This window comes from Dermacentor albipictus, chromosome 10 (genome assembly GCF_038994185.2).
Source record: "Dermacentor albipictus isolate Rhodes 1998 colony chromosome 10, USDA_Dalb.pri_finalv2, whole genome shotgun sequence".
NCBI classification, from domain to species: Eukaryota; Metazoa; Arthropoda; class Arachnida; order Ixodida; family Ixodidae; genus Dermacentor; species Dermacentor albipictus.
Window position 1 is genome coordinate 26,516,282 of NC_091830.1, and position 17,868 is coordinate 26,534,149.

General features: G+C 47.1%; 1 protein-coding gene across 2 annotated transcripts in view; it reads left to right on the forward strand.

Moving 5' to 3' along the window:
• The window catches only part of LOC139050766 (uncharacterized), an 83,276-nt gene that overhangs the window by 58,981 nt on the left and 6,427 nt on the right, over positions 1 to 17,868 (forward strand). The window contains exons 2-4 of one of the 2 annotated variants that reach the window (XM_070527487.1): positions 13,769 to 13,940; positions 16,451 to 16,763; positions 17,109 to 17,355. In XM_070527487.1, coding sequence (XP_070383588.1) covers positions 13,769 to 13,940; positions 16,451 to 16,763; positions 17,109 to 17,111 — 488 coding nt within the window. In that variant the 3' untranslated portion in view covers positions 17,112 to 17,355. Of the gene's footprint in view, positions 1 to 13,768; positions 13,941 to 16,450; positions 16,764 to 17,108; positions 17,356 to 17,868 lie in introns of those variants that run through there. The other variant, XM_070527486.1, reaches the window with a different exon arrangement.

Genomic DNA, 17,868 nt, shown 5'->3' on the forward strand with positions numbered 1-17,868 from the left:
TTGAGAGTCAAGTGAATAACGCACTAAGCCTGGTCGATGCGAAACTGAGGAAACCTAATTCTCTTTCCTCAGGTGTACAAAACATGAGCGAAAGAATATCGAGTTCTAATTCTTTCTATCGCCCTTTCTCTCTCTGTTTAAGGCATGCACACCTACTCCTAACTGTCCAAGTTTACTACCCGGAAAACTTCGACAATTGGGCGTTTCGCCTCTTAGCGTTCTTCGGAGCTTATATAAGACGGCGAGTCTCGCAGGGCTGTAGTATATCGGTGGCTCCGAGAAAGAAAGGCAGAAAGAAGGATATAAGGCGCGATTTGCTCGGAATCGTGCGCCTTTCACTCCGGTCAACTTTCTTCCGGCCTCAAGGGACTTCGCAGTAATCTGTATTCAGGATGCGCCTTGAATTGTAAATTCCGAGAGAATTTGCATTATTGCGCGATATTACGCACCCGCGCCCGCTGCTTCGCTCGTCCTTACACGCTATTATTCTTCGTATAAGCACCCTGACTTGAACAAACGCAGCCGTGCTTTTTTTTCTTTTTCTTTGAGCAGAAGTCTGCGACGCAACAAATTGAGTTACGCACACTTCGACGGAACGACCGATTCGTGCCGCGTGCACCTTGCAGGAGAAGTACGGTGCGAACAACGGGTCGACCTTTCCCGGCTTCGCGTGGACAAAGGAACTTCGTGTGTGCCGGAGAGATAAAAAATAGATGCCTGTCGAGAGTTATTTTCAAAATTGTTGTAAAGTTATTGCTCGTTATCGACCCTTCGCAGTGGGCTGCGCTGGGACTATCGTCGTAAGACGGTACTCGATCGTCTGCTCGTTCGTCTGATTGTTCCAGAAGACAGCTTCGGCATGGTTCATGACGTGCTACGTCTGCGACCGTATGCTTATTATCGTTCGACTCGTCTGTCTTGCGGTTTGTGCGCGCGAAATGATTCATTAATCAACTTAGGATGCAGTGATGGAACAATGCCAAAGAATTGAAAAAGAAATGCCTATTGATCTTTAAAAAGCTATATTTTTTCATGACGCTTCAGACACACCGCTTCAAAGTGCGGTTATGTACGGGTGTTTTTTTTTTGTTTGTGTATAAGGGTTAAAGGATTCACGCGCCACCAGTGCGCCACAAAATGCAACTTGTCTTCACCCATGTGCATGACCCGATAAAATGGGCTTGAAATGCCTAACCTAACTAAACAAACGCTGCTTATCAAAAACTACTGTGCAATTTATTTTGTCTAATACCTACCTAGACCTTCCTTTGCTGTAAAATGCTCCAAAAGAAGCATTTTCTAGTTAGTTTTCTTTGCCGTAGGTGGCGCGACAGATAGCGCCAGCTATGCCTGAGGGGAAAAAAGGATTCGCTTTCTCAACGCGCGAAGCAGTCGAGTGAGCCTTTGATTGTTCTCTTTGAAGTCGCCGACACAAACACTAAAAGCGATTTCGCACGCCACAGCCACCGCCGTACATGCTGGTTGCGCCTGGCGTTACCGCCAGACGCCGCTGGTGTCAGTTAGCAGCCGCCGGGTGAACAATGCGTATTATGCACGACTCTGTGTGAGAAACGCAGGCTACTTAGCGAAAAGAGAACAAAAATCAAACAAACAAACAAAAACGCTGCAGAATGTGCAGCATCAAATGGACTGGCGCCAGTAATCAGATATATAATACAAAAGGAATAATGAAACTAATAATATTTGGGGTTTTACGTGCCAAAACCACTTTCTGATTATGAGGCACGCCGTAGTGGAGGACTCCGGAAATTTTGACCACCTGGGGTTCTTTAACGTGCACCTAAATCGAAGCACACGGGTGTTTTCGCATTTCGCCCCCATCGAAATGCGGCCGCCGTGGCCGGGATTCGATCCCACGACCTCGTGCTCAGCAGCCGAACACCATAGGGAACAATGAAACTAACTGCCTGAAATGCGTGCTTGCGTTCAATGTTGCGATAGTCAGTCTATGAAAATATGATTTACTTTATTCACTGTGCTTGCTCTCTGATATTTCCCAACATTCGTATGTTGCCACCAACAAAGATTTAATGTGTGGAATTCAAGCTCTCTTGGCATTCAGTACTTAAAACGTTCCAAGAAATCCTGTCCCCGAGTTCTCGGACGCCGCCAGAAATTCAAAAACCCACGACGTAACACACGTACGTTCTCAGGCTTATCGTATTTGCGATTCACTGCATCAAAAACCCGGATGGGAAAGTTCGCCAGCTGTCCGCGAAGATGCGAAATCGTATCCGTACCACGAAGACCACGGCAGATGAGGCGTCCTTCATTCGAAAATCTTGATCTCGTTTTGTTTGCTTCTTTCTTGTTTGATTTCTTAACTTGCATATTTTTCCCGCCAGCGTGTGCGGAAATGAAACGAGATCGTTTAACCCGTGAACTTCATATATAATAAAACTCGATAAGTGTTTCTTTTTTTTTTTGGTAGAGGGGGCGGGGGGGTGCCTGCAGAAGCGCGTATTGAATCGAACTGCGCGCACAAGCAATGTTGACAAGCTCGGTCCGCAGCGTACATCTCTCGGGTTTTCTGTCGAGAGACATACGTCGAACCGCCGGAACAAATGCAGGCACACGGTGTCCTCGAAAAACGAAGCGGCAAGATCAAGTGCGGACGGACAAATAAGCTGGAAAAGCAACCCACACATATATGGTCGCACTTCGTTGAGCGGCATCGAGATGCGGTGCGGGCATTTCAATCATTCAGATCCACGCTCCCGCGGGAACCGAGCTGGCTGCGTTTTCCCGTGAAACGCGGCAAAGCACGAAGCAATGTCTCCCACGTGCGTGCTTTGTGTTATTTGGTGTGGTGCTTCATGCCTCTCTCTCTCTCTCTCTCTCTCTCTCTCTCTCTCTCTGTTTACCTATCTCCGCCTCTCACTGTGTCGGTGCTTCTCGGCCCTTCTATTTCTACCGATATTTATTTTACATCTATCTATCTTTATCTTTTGACCTATCAATCTCAGTCTTACTCTCTTTCTATCTAGCTATCTGTATCTTTAACTAACCCTCAAAAGGAAAGTTCTGGTTGGTATGGCGTCGTGTACAGTGCAATGCCGTGTCCCCTTTTTTTCGTCGCCTTACGCGTTCAGTTTGCGCTACACTGTGCATAATCTGTCTACCTTCTCGCCATTCAGTTGTCTCCTATTCTGACTTTCTACTGTTATCTATCCATCTATCTATCTATCTATCTATCTATTTATCTATCTATCTATCTATTTCTAGCTCTCTCTCTCTCTCTCCTTCGCACCTCGTGAGCTTTATACACTGGAGAATTGCTGGATGATCTTGATGTGTAGTATTGTTAGATATCTCAGAGGTCTAATGAACACTCTCGGGACATACATCAAAAGTATGACCGCTTGCATTTCGGTGGCGGTGAAATGCGAAAACACCCGCGTACTCAGATTTAGGTGCACGTTAAGGAACCCCAGGTGGTCCAAATTTCCCTAGTCCCCCACTACGGCGTGCCTCATAATCCGATCGTGGTTTTGGCGCGTAAGACCCCACAATTTAAACGTAGGACCGTTCACAGGAAAAACAAGAATGAAGCAGCGGTGAAGGAACGTGGAATGGCGGAATAGAGAGTTTTAGCGAAGCGTTCTATACCGCTTTGCGAAGACAGTGCGCGCGCGCGCCCGCGAGCGTGTAATCGGGCCGTTTTACTCCGGGCCCTGGGGGGGTTTTCATCCGCCAAGATCAGAAAGGACAGTGATCTCAAACTCTGCTGAGCTTCAAACCACACCATGCACCTTTCGGAGAAGCCGTGCAATATTACCCGGTGGTGGACCTTCCCATTGGGGAAGCGGATCGGGAACTTTCGTCTGAGACTGTACTAGCCGCTGGAGAGCACGCGATTGGGCTTTAGTTGCTTGCTCGAGGACCTGATGCATCGCGAAAAGCACAGGCACATATTGCGCCCTCTGACGGGCGTCTGTATGTGCTTTATTTGGTGTGGTCTTTTTTAATGTCATCGGTCTCCATTGATTCCGTGAAGGGTACGTGTTCACTCCCCATCTGCCTTTTGGCAACACGCCCGTGATATTCAGTTTCCTCTATTCTGCCTCTTGCGGTACTACCCTATAATTGTTGTGGTGCACGACTGCTGAATGATAACACGCGGGCAAGTATCATTTTCCAAACAACCCGCAGAGCTACTAAGGAGCATTTATTTCCTTCCTCCATTTCAATGACGTCCACCGAAAGGACCCTCTTTTTAGCGAACGAACTGTCCGCTGCGTCGGCGATTACGTCACGAGGCTCGCGCAACACAACGAGCTGTTTAGTTAAGTGTCCGTCCTCGTTCGAAGCTTGCGCAGGCGTGCCGTAATCCGCTCTCCTAGTCTACTTTGTTTCTCACTCGCGGCATTGGGACGAGAACAAAGAAAGAAAATAAAGAAAGAGGGAAAGAAGGAAGAGAAGGAAGGAGAGAAGAATGACGTCAAAAAAAAAAGAAAGGCTACACCAAAGCAGATCGCCAGCAGTGACGGGCCGCTGTCGATCAATGGAGCGCTCTTAATGCCTGGCGCGACCGCACGCACCAGCGGTCGCGAGACGGTGCAATCATTGCGACACATGTGCGTCGCTTGTTGCCCGACAAGAGGCACACGCCGCGGCCTGTTTTTTTGCGGTCCAACGAGTGCGGCCCGCCCGGGGTGGTTGGAGGCTGTGCGCGCGCTGCGATTCGAGTCCCCGGGCAGGCGGAAACGTGCGCTGTGAAATGCGCCGCAACGCCGCTGACAAAGTGCCGGACGCGTTGTGTGGTGTGACGCCCATTGCTGCTCGCCGGAGTGATCGCAACTATGGATGGAGCGGCAGTGCACCGATACGCACCGGGCGTTCAACGTGCCTTCGACGGGCGTTCGATTTCTGTAGAAGCCACTTTGATATATCTGTCCGTATATATCTATCTGTCTATCAATCCGTCTGATTTACTTATCTGTCTGTATGACATTAGGAGAAAAAAAATGGAGCTGGGCAGGTCATGCAATGCGCAGCTTAGATAGCCGTTCGACCATTAGGGTTACAGAATGGGTGCCACGAGAAGGGAAGTGAAGTCGAGGACGGCAGAAGATTGGGTGGGGCGATGAAATTAGTAGATTCGCGGGTGCTAGTTGGAATCAGTTGGCGCAGGACAGGGATAATTGGAGATCGCAGGGAGAGGCCTTCGTCCTTGCAGTGGACATTAAATATGATGATGATGATGATGTCTGTCAGTGCCTGTCTCTCTGTCAGTGTCCGTCTGTGTCTATCTGTGTCTATCGAGGCTTCTTTACCTTTTTTACCTTTTAGAGCTTTTCTTTTACTGTACCATTTGCATTGGATAAAAAGAACCTAGCATGCGCCTGGTTAACTCCCCTGCCGTTGTGTATTTCTCGCTCTCCATCAGTAGAAGCTTGCCTGTATAGTTCGTCTGTAGTGCGTCATTCATTCTGAGAAGAAAGGGAGAGTTTCACAACTCCACCATTTATTTATTTTTTTTTTGCAGTAAGTCGTCGTTCCAGATTTTACGCCCGTCTGCAAGAGTTATCGTGCTCCCATAACCGAGCAAACGTTCACTCTGACGTTCACTCCGGCGTAACCGCAGTAAACCTGATCCGTCTGGGAGTAGCAGCCAGATCTATCCGTAACGACATATAGGACTAGCATTACTCCCGCAAAGAAGGAGTTTTCTTCACTCCGTTTGATTTCTGCAAAGGGTGTATTCTAGACGAAAGCGATGACCCGCAGAAATTTCTGCATGCGCAATGGCACAGTGCTCGCCAACCTAAATAAACGTGGTCTCGCAAAGCTAACTACAACACCTGTTTGAGGCCAGTGCGCTGTTAACTAATTTACACCCTTAAAAGTGAAGAATGGTGTACATGTGTCTATAACTCCCACCCTTAGGGTGTTATCTAATATAATGGATACCCTAAGGGTGTGAGTTATAGACACATTTACAGCCTTTCTCACTTTTTAGGGTGCAAATTATTTTACAGTGTGTGCTGCAGCAAAGCTGAAACACACGGAGAGATGGTTCTCATCGTTCCCGTGGGCACGTTCAAAAGAGTAAAGCGGGAGTTCATTTGTCCCAATTAGCTAAGGCGTTGTAACAGTGACAGTGTAATGACTCATCTGCAACGGTCGTCGAAATTGCAGGAAGAATCCGACAATACCGCTTCATGTGCTAACTGAGCGAAAAGATAGCGTCGGGAGAAAACGGTCCTCTATACTTGAGAAAATGCGGTACGTCTGCCGCCACTTGAAAAACGAGCGAAGCGCGTGAGTTTACCCTTGCGAGCGGGATTAAGCGAGCAAAGGGTGTAATTTAGTGCGTCGGGCGGCTCTCGGGAGAGTATTACTGCACAATTAAGCAATAAAGTACGGCGGTCCCAGCACCAAAAGACCGAGGCAGTTTACCGCTAGTTTACGACAAGAATGCTGCTGCAATTTTAGAGTGGTTCGAAGGGCCTTTCCTCTTTTATGCTTGAAAAGAACACATTGCATCATGCTGAAATTGTTGTCTTCTGTTATTTCTATATGCCGAGCGTTTCAGTGAACACTTCCAAATTTTTTTAAAGGTTGCCTATGCATTGTCGGATAATTAACAAGATAATCTCTAGTGAAGCTTTTAACTAATTAACTTATGCCCCATATCGCAATTTACAAATTCTAGCCGTGGAGTTCGCAAGGTGATCCACTTGGAACGAATCCTCAGGATGACACCATTTTCGAGATATTAATTCCCAAATTTTTCGGAGAAATGTATTGGCGTTCCAGCTATGTTCTTCACAAAATGTCTTTTTATTCATTTAAGCACAAAAGTAACTGGAACGCCAATGCATTTCTCCGCAAAGTTCGGGAGTTAATATCTCAAAACTGGTGTCATCCTTAGAAATCGTTCCAAGTGGACCCGGGTCTCCTTGCGAACTCCACTGCTGGAATTTGTAAATTGCAACATGGGCCATAACGCAATTATTTGAGAACTTAAATAGTGACTTTTTGTTAATTAGCCGATTATGCAGTTCATTTTTTAATGAAAGTAATGTCCGCTTCTTCGAGTAGACCAGCGCACGAACTTGAGTAATGTGCTTTCAACCACAGGCAACTTTTAAAATTGTTTGAAAGTGTTCGCTGAAACACCCCGTATATCTATCTCTATGTCGCTCTTCTGACCTTCGGGCTAGCCTAACCACATATATAGTTATATTGTAACTCAAATCAAGGCATTTGGCTTATCAATTTTTACTGCAACCCTCGCTCCAATCGCACACGCTACTTGTAAGCGTTGAAAGGAACATTCTTAACTTGAAATTTGCCATGTCGCTCTTTGGCCAAATCTCGTGCCAAGGGACAAAAGCCTACAAATCATCATCAGTATCATCAAGAACCTCGCTAGCTCTAGTTGTGGAACGAAGGAAGCGTGGCGAAGAAATGAAGAAATGAAGCGTGGCGAAGCCCTTGGGTTCAGCGAGAGCCGTGGAAAAGTAAACATGTCCGCAATAGGGATTAGTAAGAGGCGGTTGAAGGATTGGTGGAAGCAGGGAAACGACAAAAAACGGACACGTACAAAAGCATAGTTCGCAATAGCGGATCAGAAAATTTGGTTGTGGGAGTTCATAGGGATTTTCTTCTTCTTTTTTTATTGCTTAACCTAGGTAGGACTTTAGGGAGCATAATAGCAAGAGCTTGGTGGCGCTACCCACCGCCCCGTTCCAAAGGGGGCGCTTATAACATCCATCCATCCATCCATCCACATGCGGCACGCCGCCCGCGACACAGCGAGAGCTTTCGCCGCAGTCGCTTGTCGTGTGCAGGCCTGATTCAGCCTGGCGCCACTTGGTAGAAAAAAAGAAAAAGAAAAGCACCTGCCGCCACATGATGCAATGTGAGGCCTTCACAGCCGCTGCTCCTTTGAATCTATTGGTCGCTCGTTTTTGTTGTCCTTTTTTCTTTTTTAAACTGCGTGGTGCCTTTCCCCAAAGCGGAAGCGATGTTCAGACGATCACGTGAACGACGCTTTCCGATGCGCAGTCCCACCAGCCGCGGACTATCGAATGTCGAGGTCTTTTGGTGTCGACTGCCATAAAGAAACAGCGGTAAAAAGAACGCCGTTTGCAGGGCTCTCAAGTGAACGTTCCGCGTGGCTATAGGGTTTTATAGTAGGTACAGTCGCGATCAAAAATGTGGGGAACAAAGGTGCCGCGATGCATATATATATATATATATATATATATATATATATATATATATATATATATATATATATATATATATTCGCAACCTGGAAATTATGGCTGAAATCAAGAGCATGCGCGTACGTGCGCGCGCTTAGCTAATGCAGTGTAATAAACCAATTCTAGGCCGCGGAGCTGCGCTTGCGTACATTCTAATTTTTTTTCTTGGTGCCATGGTCCTCAAACTTTTGATCGCGACTGTACCTTTTGTTCTTTACTAAATGATGGGCAAGTGAGAAAATTGGCCAGCGAAAGGCCGACTATCGCAATAATCCAGCGACTATGGAATGTCTAGAATAGATATTTTGCCTTCCTTTATATATGTCCCCTGGCGCTTTGTAATATGCTTTTAGAAGTAAAATTGGCAGACGTGGCGATTTGGTTCGAACCCATGTGCGTGAGGGCAGACCTGAAGTAGAACGTTCAGGCTGAAAGTAAAGCCGCAGTAAGTGCACTAACGGGCATTTTAAATGTTACTGTTCCTCTGCAAATGCGCATGCGTGTTTGTAGGCGAAGACTTGTTCGGTCTAAAAACAAAAACAAAAGTACAAAGATCGCGTTAAAGGAGACCTTCGCGGCTGTTTGATGGTGTCTGTCGGTAATGCGATAGCCAGCATGCCGTGGGAAAAATCACTGTCCATTCCTGTAGCGCCAGACACCTCGGATCCTCTCGTGTGCAGAGCCGATAGCATGCGCTAACTTAAGTGCCCCGCTAGAGCTCCCTAAAACTCCCTACTCTCTGCGTGCTACGCAAACTCCCGAAAGTTCTCCCTTTTATTTTTTTTTCTATAGCTCCGTCCACTTCCCAAAACGCACTGCGCTAGGCCTACGTTGTTCCTTAAGATTGCGGTGAAAGCCAGCACTGGAAGTGCTTCCGGTTCGATATGCAGAGCGGACTTGTACGTATGTTCAGGCAAAACCGACACGGCGTTGATTGCTAGTAAACACGCTGCATGGATCCCTCGGCTCTTGTCTGCCGTGCCGTCGGCGTGAGGAATCGGGAAGATTGGTCCACACCATCTGTGGCACCGGTAGCTATGAGACCACAGCGATGAGCTGCAGGCAAGCGCAGATGCAGCCAAGAAAAGTGCACGTGACTCTTCTCGACAAGCTACAGTTTATGAAAGCTGTCGAAGAAGTTCGCATTAGCAGGAAATTCGTATTATGCGTTATTGCGTACGCCGTAGCATCTCGCTCGTATTTACGTTTATGTCGTCATAGCCTTCCAACTTGTTTTGGTACATAGTATGTCGAGCGCCAGTGTCGTTCTTTATTGTCGTTTTTTGAGAATGACGACGATAAGAGGAAGAACAAAGTAAACAAGAAGATGACTTAAATGACGGACGTTGAGAAACATACGTTTTATGCCTGTTCTGCGAAGAACTGTCTTTTGAGAATGAGAATTTGAACATTTGTGAGACGGCATTAGTAAAAGTACCAGCTTATCTATATGTCATGTAAAGTTTACTGAAACTCACCTTACGTGAGCATATGGTTTGCAACTGTAACCTAAGTTTAGTTTTAAGGCTATTTCAAGTTTGGTGCAAGGGGGGAATTCTGGACTACTGCTGTGAATTATACTAATAGTCCATCACTCGGTCAATCAGCCATTCATTTATTCATTGACTCGGTCAGTCAGTCAAGCCAGCCAGTCAATCCAGTCCAGTCAGTCAGTTATTCGGTCAGTCGGTCATTCATTCAATCAATCAGTCAATCCAGTCGGTGGTCGGTCATTCATTCAGTCAATCCAGTCGAGTCAGTCAATCATTTAGACGTTCTATCGGTTTGTCGGTCGTTCGGTCATTCAGTCACTCAAGCAGTCAGTCAGCACCACTCAATCACTCAGTCTGTCAATTCAATCCAGTCAGTCAGTCAGTCATTCGGTCGGTCGATTATTCGTTCATTAATTCAGCCAGTCTATCAGTCAGTCAGTCATACTTGTATGCCTGCCGTAGACCGAGAGTTCTTCGGCAGATTTTTTTCCCCGACTCCCGTTATGCGTCCCTCCCCTATGCCTACGCAACGTTCGGCATCTTTTTCTCTGAGTGGTCAAGTTTCGACGGATGCGAGATACAATCGGCGGCATCAGTTTGTCCCTCCCTCGTTGTATATCGCGCATTTCCTGCGTTGTCGGTGAAGATTCAGGCGGCATCTTTTGACGCCAGAGTAGAGGAAAAACCGGCTACAGTGACGGGAAGGAAGCTGGCTTGTTACGTAGTCTGTGGTGTCATGGCTGGCAAGCAAATGACACCACGCGCCATCGGTAACTTCGCTCGGGTGCTTCCGACTGTGTTGCTAAGGGGCAGAGCAGTAGCAACAGACGAGTTTCCTGCGAGGGCCACCAGAGGGAATTCTGGCGCGTGTATCTAATAGAGCATGGTGGCGCAACCCACCTCCCCGTTCCGAAGGGGACGCTCGTAACATCCATCTATCTTACTGAAGCTTTTCGGCTAACATGGCTACGCCCTTTCTCGCCACCGTAACGTGACAGTAATAAGAAGCGCATAGATGTTATTAAACTTCTTTCTTCTTATTTTGAACGGCTTTGTACCAGCCGTGGTGACGCAGTGGATATGTGGCGTTGAGCTGCTGAGAACGCCGTTGCCGGTTCGATTCCCTGTCCGCTGCATTCTGATGGTGGCGTATTGCGATAACATTCCTGTACCGAGCTTTTGGTGCCACAGTCTAGCTGTCCCGCTATAGACGGCGCATGCGCCGTGGCTCGCATGCTGTGGATTAGAGGGTATTTAGGTATCTGTATATGTAGTTTAGAGCGTATTAGATGTCTACCTCTGTTAACAGTGGAAACTTGCTTTTCACCGGGCGTTCTCTACAAGAAAGCCGATGCGCTAACGGCACCCTTGTCGCACTTATGTCGCTGTTGCTTTAGCGGGAAACTCCAAACACGACCTTCAGCATCCTCGGGTATCGACCAAGCATTGCAACAGCGCAAGGCCACTACTCATAAGCATGGAAACGACGGGATTTCCGCGAAATGTGAACGGGTTATTTGTAAACAGCGAGCCCGCTGCTTTGCATATGAGTAAAAGAAATATTAAAATGAAACGAAGAGAAAGCTACAGCATATGCGATCGGACCAGTCAGTCAAACCTTTAGACGTCTCCGCTAGGGGGCCAAACGAATGGCGTTCGTTGCCTCCGTGGTAACTGAGAAAAAAAAAAGTATATGTGCCAGCTGGCCGCGGAAAGCGCGCATATCAAATCCCTGGCTTATTCTTTTTTTTTTCGAGGAAAAAGCGTGCCAGGAAGTTGAGGGTTCTCGGAAAGGATTGCGCTCCTCGATGAAGCTCCGCTCATGTGAAGGACGGCAGCTTGTACTGAAAGAACGGGTGCATGCAAAGGAGCTCCTCAAGAGCCATGCACCCCGTTTTGTTCTCGAAGCACACTGATCCTGGCGACCTTAAACAAAAATGATAGTACACCAGGCATCTTAACGATGTTGAGCTCATACCAAAGGGTTTCGTTTTTCCCTTGCTCAGCTACTATACAGACACATTTTATATGTAATGGCTTTCTTTGGCTCTTATGCCCGTGGACGGTGATTCGTGGTTGGACTTTCACCAGCTATACAAGGGCGCCGATGCAAAGGGCGCGTACTCTAGCGCTAAGTATATCAGATTCAAACAAATTCACGCAGAAACTAATCTGCGAGTTGTCAAAGCATGCGTAGGCATTTTGCCACCTCCTCATTTCCATGTAGGCCGGTGTCATTATCAATGTTATGAAACTTGATCCGATCAGTATAAACCACTGCCGATCCTTGTCTGTAGTTACCAACTTTATAGGACGCGAACCGAGCCTTATCAACCCTTGTCGGTCGGTACCAACCTTATCGCAATCGATCCGATCGTTATCAACCCTTATCTGTGCTTATCAACCTTATAAGACACGACCAAACCTTTATCAATCCTTATCGGTGCTTATTAACTTTATCAAAATTTATCCGACCATTATAAGTCCTTATCGTTCTTTAGCACCTGATCCATCCGCGTCGAACCATCATCAAATGTGATGACACCCATGTAACCCCTCATCACTTCTGATCATCCTTATCAACGCATTGACTGTCGTCGCGCGCAAAGATAGCTATGGTACATTTGAAGGTTGTGGTGGAGCGCTGGGGAAGGAACAACGTTTCCCGAGCGCTCAAAAAAAAACGCCATAACCAAAGCAAGCCCTTGTAAGGATTGTTCCGCAGTTCACAAACGTAGGTCCTTGGCGGCTTCCGTACAATATAGTTTGCCGTACAATATATATGTATCAATATATACAAAATCTTATAACTTCAGGGTCCTTCAATACTTTCAAGGACCCTGATAGTAGTCTTGAGACATTGTGCATCTTTTGTTTATCAAAAAACGTAAAAAAAAGCTTTCCGTTCATTGAAACAACTTAAAAGCATGCTTTTTGTTCCGGTGTAGAACACTGATGAGAAATGCTACCGGAATTTTCCTGGGGCCGCAGCGTCGCTGCTGTTACCGCGCGCGTGAAACCGTCTATACCAATTGATGATGACTGCGATGTGTATATATTTTTCGGTTAGTGGAAGGGACAGATGTCGGCGTGAATTCTACGTCGCGGCGTCGTTATCTTTATTCGAGTCGCTTTCATTCTCTCTCTTCGTTTTATTCGTTTAAATAATCTCGGTGGTTGCTCTTAAAACTTTTTGCACCCTTTGGGGCTTATCTTGCCCCACAACGATAATCATCTGCCTTGCTTGCGTTCCCTTTCTTGAAAACTCGGCGCTCGCTACTTTGCTGTCGAGAATGCTCTGTCATGCTGATAACTCGCATGCCGTTCGTTACTTGGAAGTGCCGGGCTCGCAGCATTAAAGAAAGGAAATGCGGGGAAGACAGATGACGATTATCGTTGTGTGTCAAGATACGGCCCAAAGGGTGTAATTTTAAGAGTGTACGAACCTCACGCAGACGCCGATGGCAGAAATGCGCCTGAAGTGTCCATATAATTGCTATCGCAATAATAGTTGTGTGACCACGCCATGGCCTCTTGATGAGAAAAGTAAAAGAAACTGAAAAGGGCACCACGTAAAACTGTTAGATTGAGCCATATCAATACACTGCGCTTCTAGAATAAAAAAAAAGTGTCACTCTTGCAAAATGGCTGAAACATGGGCGGCGAGGTAGCCATGTTAGACTGCACACCCATTGGCGAACACAACGCCCACAACGATAATCATCTGCCTTGCTTGCGTTCCCTTTCTTGAAAACTCGGCGCTCGCTGCTTTCCTGTCGAGAATGCTCTGTCATGCTGATAACTCGCATGCCGTTCGTGACTTGGAAGTACCGGGCTTGCAGCATTAAAGAATGGGAATGCGGGAAAAACAGATGACTATATTGGTGTGTGTCAAGATACGACCCAAAGGGTGCAATTTTAAGAGTGCGCGAATCAAAAGGTGTAAATCTTTTACGGGTATGCGGTGACGTGCAGCACGCGCGTTTCGATCCTGTCGGGGCATTGCCTCACTCGTCCGTATTGCGTACCTTGCAGTGAGCACAGTGCGGAGGCCGTTCATCATATACAGGCCCTCGCCACTCCGTCGCGATGGCGGCGCCCAGGCCAGAGCCGGAGACGAAGACGGCAGCACCTCGGCCGAGGCGGTCGCCACCACGACAGCACCGGAGCCAGCCGTAAACTCCGCGAGGTATCACAGCTTGCAAGGGTGAGTGCGCAGTTGTGATCGCAACATCGCCGCAGCATAGATACAGACCCGATGTCACGAAACACGCTTTAATTAGGACAGAGCGTTCCGCCTCTCCTGGAGAATGAGGCCCTGCATCTAGAGCTTCCATTACTTGATATATGGAAGCTAACTGTGAAAACGAAGTGTCGATAACCCGAAGACGACGACGAAACAAAAAACTATTGCCTGCATAACCTATCCCGTGAAGCAAAAAAAAAGTGCCATTGTGTTAAAGGGGCCACGGCACCAAATTTTCCAGCTTGCATTATGCACTGCTTGTTCAACGAATTTTAGCTAAACCGTGCAAGCCCCACTACGCGTTGGCGAAATTTGACCTGTGCAATATTTATGTTTGAAGTTTCTTATATTGCTGTTAAACGGTTGCAACAGTCTGCCAACACTGACGGGTGACGAAAGGAAGTGCACCGCGCACATTTACTACGGTGGTCTGCCCGAGATGGTTCCTGCGGGCGTTCTCTGCTTCCTGCTGGTGGGTGCATGCGGAGGTGAGAGAAGTGCTTCGTGGCAGTGTTGTAGCACATCTACAAAGGGTAGGGGAAAAAAAACGATAAGACAGTGCGCTCTCCTGCCCCTTCCTCCTTTTCTCGACGCTTTGCAAGTGCCGTACACTGCCACGAAGAATGCACCACCAACTGGCCCACCAGTAAACATGGGAGAGTCCACTGGGTGTCAGGGAGTGAGGGTAGCTATGCATAGGGTTTTGTAATGTTTAGTACATACAACATGGCAGTGGCCTCGCACTTATTGGCTTCACAAGCCATGCCAAAATTTCGTTCCTTGTCAGTGTGAGAGGCTTCTAGGCAGCGATTAAAAATTGGGAATTTTGTATTAAAGCTTACTCTGAGAGCCCAGTTTCTGCGTCTAACTCTATTGGTGCCTCTATACTTACAAATATAAGCAGAAAAAAAAAGGTCGCAGTTCTGCCCGAAAGACGAAGCATTGATTGCGATAGCAAACTAGTGGACAGCTATACCAAGTAAGGAGAGTAGTTTTATCGGCCGCATAAACTTGTAAAGATAGGCATGCTAACTAAATTAACAAGCATGGCGTCTCGTGCGCACAAGCAAACATGAACACATCTCACTCGATGACCGCGGAAATTCGCTGTCAAGACGCTGCAGTGAGGACACGCGGCGGCAGCAGCAAGCTGATTGATCTCCACGCTGATGCTCACATCAACGCGAACTACGTCGCGAAAACACAGCGCAGCGCGGACTCTGTACCCGTCGCAGATGGCTTTCAAGACGCAGCGGCCCGGCCGGGCGCGCGCCGCCGCAAAGAGTCGAACGCCCCTCCCCCCTCACCCTCCCCGAAGCCTTGCGCGCGACGGAAGGCGGCGCGCTTCCTCCCCGCTTTCCTCCGCTGCGAGCAGACGAACCGAGTGCCAGAATGTCGCGATGTTCTGCTCCCCACATTGCCATCTTCTGTGTACATCACAACATATGCACTACCTGCGGAAAAGCTGTGATAATAAATTATTTAGTACATTTTGGATGCTTTTCTTTCAAGGCCGAAGATGAGGGCGTTCACTTAAAGAAAAAAATAGCAGATTGCTGGAAATGGCGTGTTAGTACCCATCTAACCTTTCGTGGTATAATCAAGTTTGAAAAATATCTTCCTATAACGTGTACCAGTAGTTATACGATAAAGAAGGATTGATTGCACTCTATCGAAACTAAGAAGCCTAGACTAGGTTTGCAAATTTTTTCCAAGCATAGAAAAAATACTTCAATGTTCCTGCCGTCACTATGTACCCTAAATATCTCTTCGGATACGAAATATAGAAATGAAAACCCTACCATTTATATTCTGCTCTAACAACAAACACTTTTCCGTCAAATAAATGATCGAGTGTTAAAAACGCTGGTGGCCTTTTAACCACTAGTGGCTTCAATTTCGTTTTGCCTGAATGTGAAAACATTCCAATTGCAATCAGAAACACTTACACACGAAGTAAGAGAATACCTTTATATTTCCATATTTTCACATTAAACAAACTCAGACTTGGCAGGTGAACCGTCTCATATCGTATGGCAGTATGTAAAACAGCCTGTTTCGCACAGCTGGCAGCTTCTATTTATGTGCCTGAATAAATGCCGCTGCATGGGTTTTGGGAGTGTTCACTCTTGTTGGAAGTACATTGCGCAAACTGTTTTTGCTGTATGACTACACATGGCGTCAAAATCTGGATTTCTCTTGCCTAAGATTCCCATTTGGATTTACGAGTTCGGAGTTGGCATGTCCCGAAATCGTGGCAACAGGCCAATAGAGATTAAACAACCAATTCCTAGCTCGATGCGCTCATTTTAGTTCGTACCATGACCCGTATGAAGCGAAACCGAGCCCTACCTTATGCGATCCTGGCAGGTTCGTATGCTCAGGAATCTTAAGTTTACATGTATATATTCCCTGCTGATGAAGTGAATGTGAAGCAGCCTAATAAGCTGTTCTCGTGTTGTGTCGCGCAGGCAATACTCGAGCGGCGGCATAGTGGAAGAATGCTGCCGCAAGCCGTGCAGCTTTACAACGCTGGCCAGCTACTGCGCCAGGCCGTCGGATGGCACCAGCCTCGATGCCTTCAATCTAGTCGCCTCCTCGGGCTCCTCTTCAGCTTCTTCAGCTTCTTCGGGTTCGTCCGAGAGTGGCATGCAACGCGACCGGCAGGAACCGTCGCCTCTACTTCAGCAGCGGCTCGAGCCGTCTACGACGATGACACCGCCTCGTGTCGTCACGTCGTCCCGGCTCCAGATGGCGCAAGAGGTCAACAGGGAGCACAACGAGGTGTGTATAAGTGTTTCGCACAAACAGACAAGCATTGAAGGCGACAAAGTACTATTAGAACATTACACGAAGTAATTAAGAGTCCTGACGGAGAGTATACATTGCAGTAAATGTTCATTTACTAACTAAATGCATGCGGTCACGTGCCCAAAAGATGCACATGAACAGTGGAGTGCCAGCAGAAGGCAGTGCGTCTCCCATACGCCATGAATCGCTAGGAGTGGTAGACCCCGTAATATTTTTTTAACATTCTAATTCGGTTGGCGTTCCGTGAGAACATTACCCGCATTGCAGAATGTTTGTTTGTCCGTCCCTATCTAACCTCTTTCACGTATACCCATGCAGTGACCCATGCAGTGACCCAAGTTGTCTACTAGCCACTAGATATGTGCTGGCTGCATCTTGCGGAGCAGGCCACATGGGTCACAGGTTATGCGCCCAAATCGACAACTTGCTGCTGGCGGCTGTCTGGCCTAGTAGACAACTTGGGTCACTCGGTATGTGCGACTGCATGGGTATGTATGTGTACAGGACAATTAAAGATGGCATGTCAATCTCGTTAATAAACTCTGCACTTGCACATATATCACAACTGTCTCGTTACTTCCATCGTCATAATCGTCGCAACAACCATTGTAACATATAAAACATATCATAACCAATTACACACCCATCATAATAAAGGCTACTTCGCAATAGCATCTACAATCATTTCCGAAGGATGAATGCACCTGCAACTTTGTTTTTTTTTATATACGAGATGCCATGGCACCTAATTTTTCGGACTTGAATTACGCACTGCAAATTAAACTGTATGCTTTCCTCAACAAGGCGGTAAAATAGTGCATCTGGTGTAGCAGAAACACTGCACTATTCTATCTTTTTTTTATGTATTGCAGTTGAGCAGCAGTAAAGCAACATTCTCTAGATTTAGCTTGTCCGGTATTACCCGCCGTGGTTGCTCAGTGGCTATGGAGTTGGGCTGCTGAGCACGAGGTCGCGGGATCGAATACCGGCCACGGCGGCCGTATTTCGATGGGGGCAAAATGCGAAAACGCCAGTGTACTTAGATTTATGTGCAAGTTAAAGAACCCCAGGTGGTCGA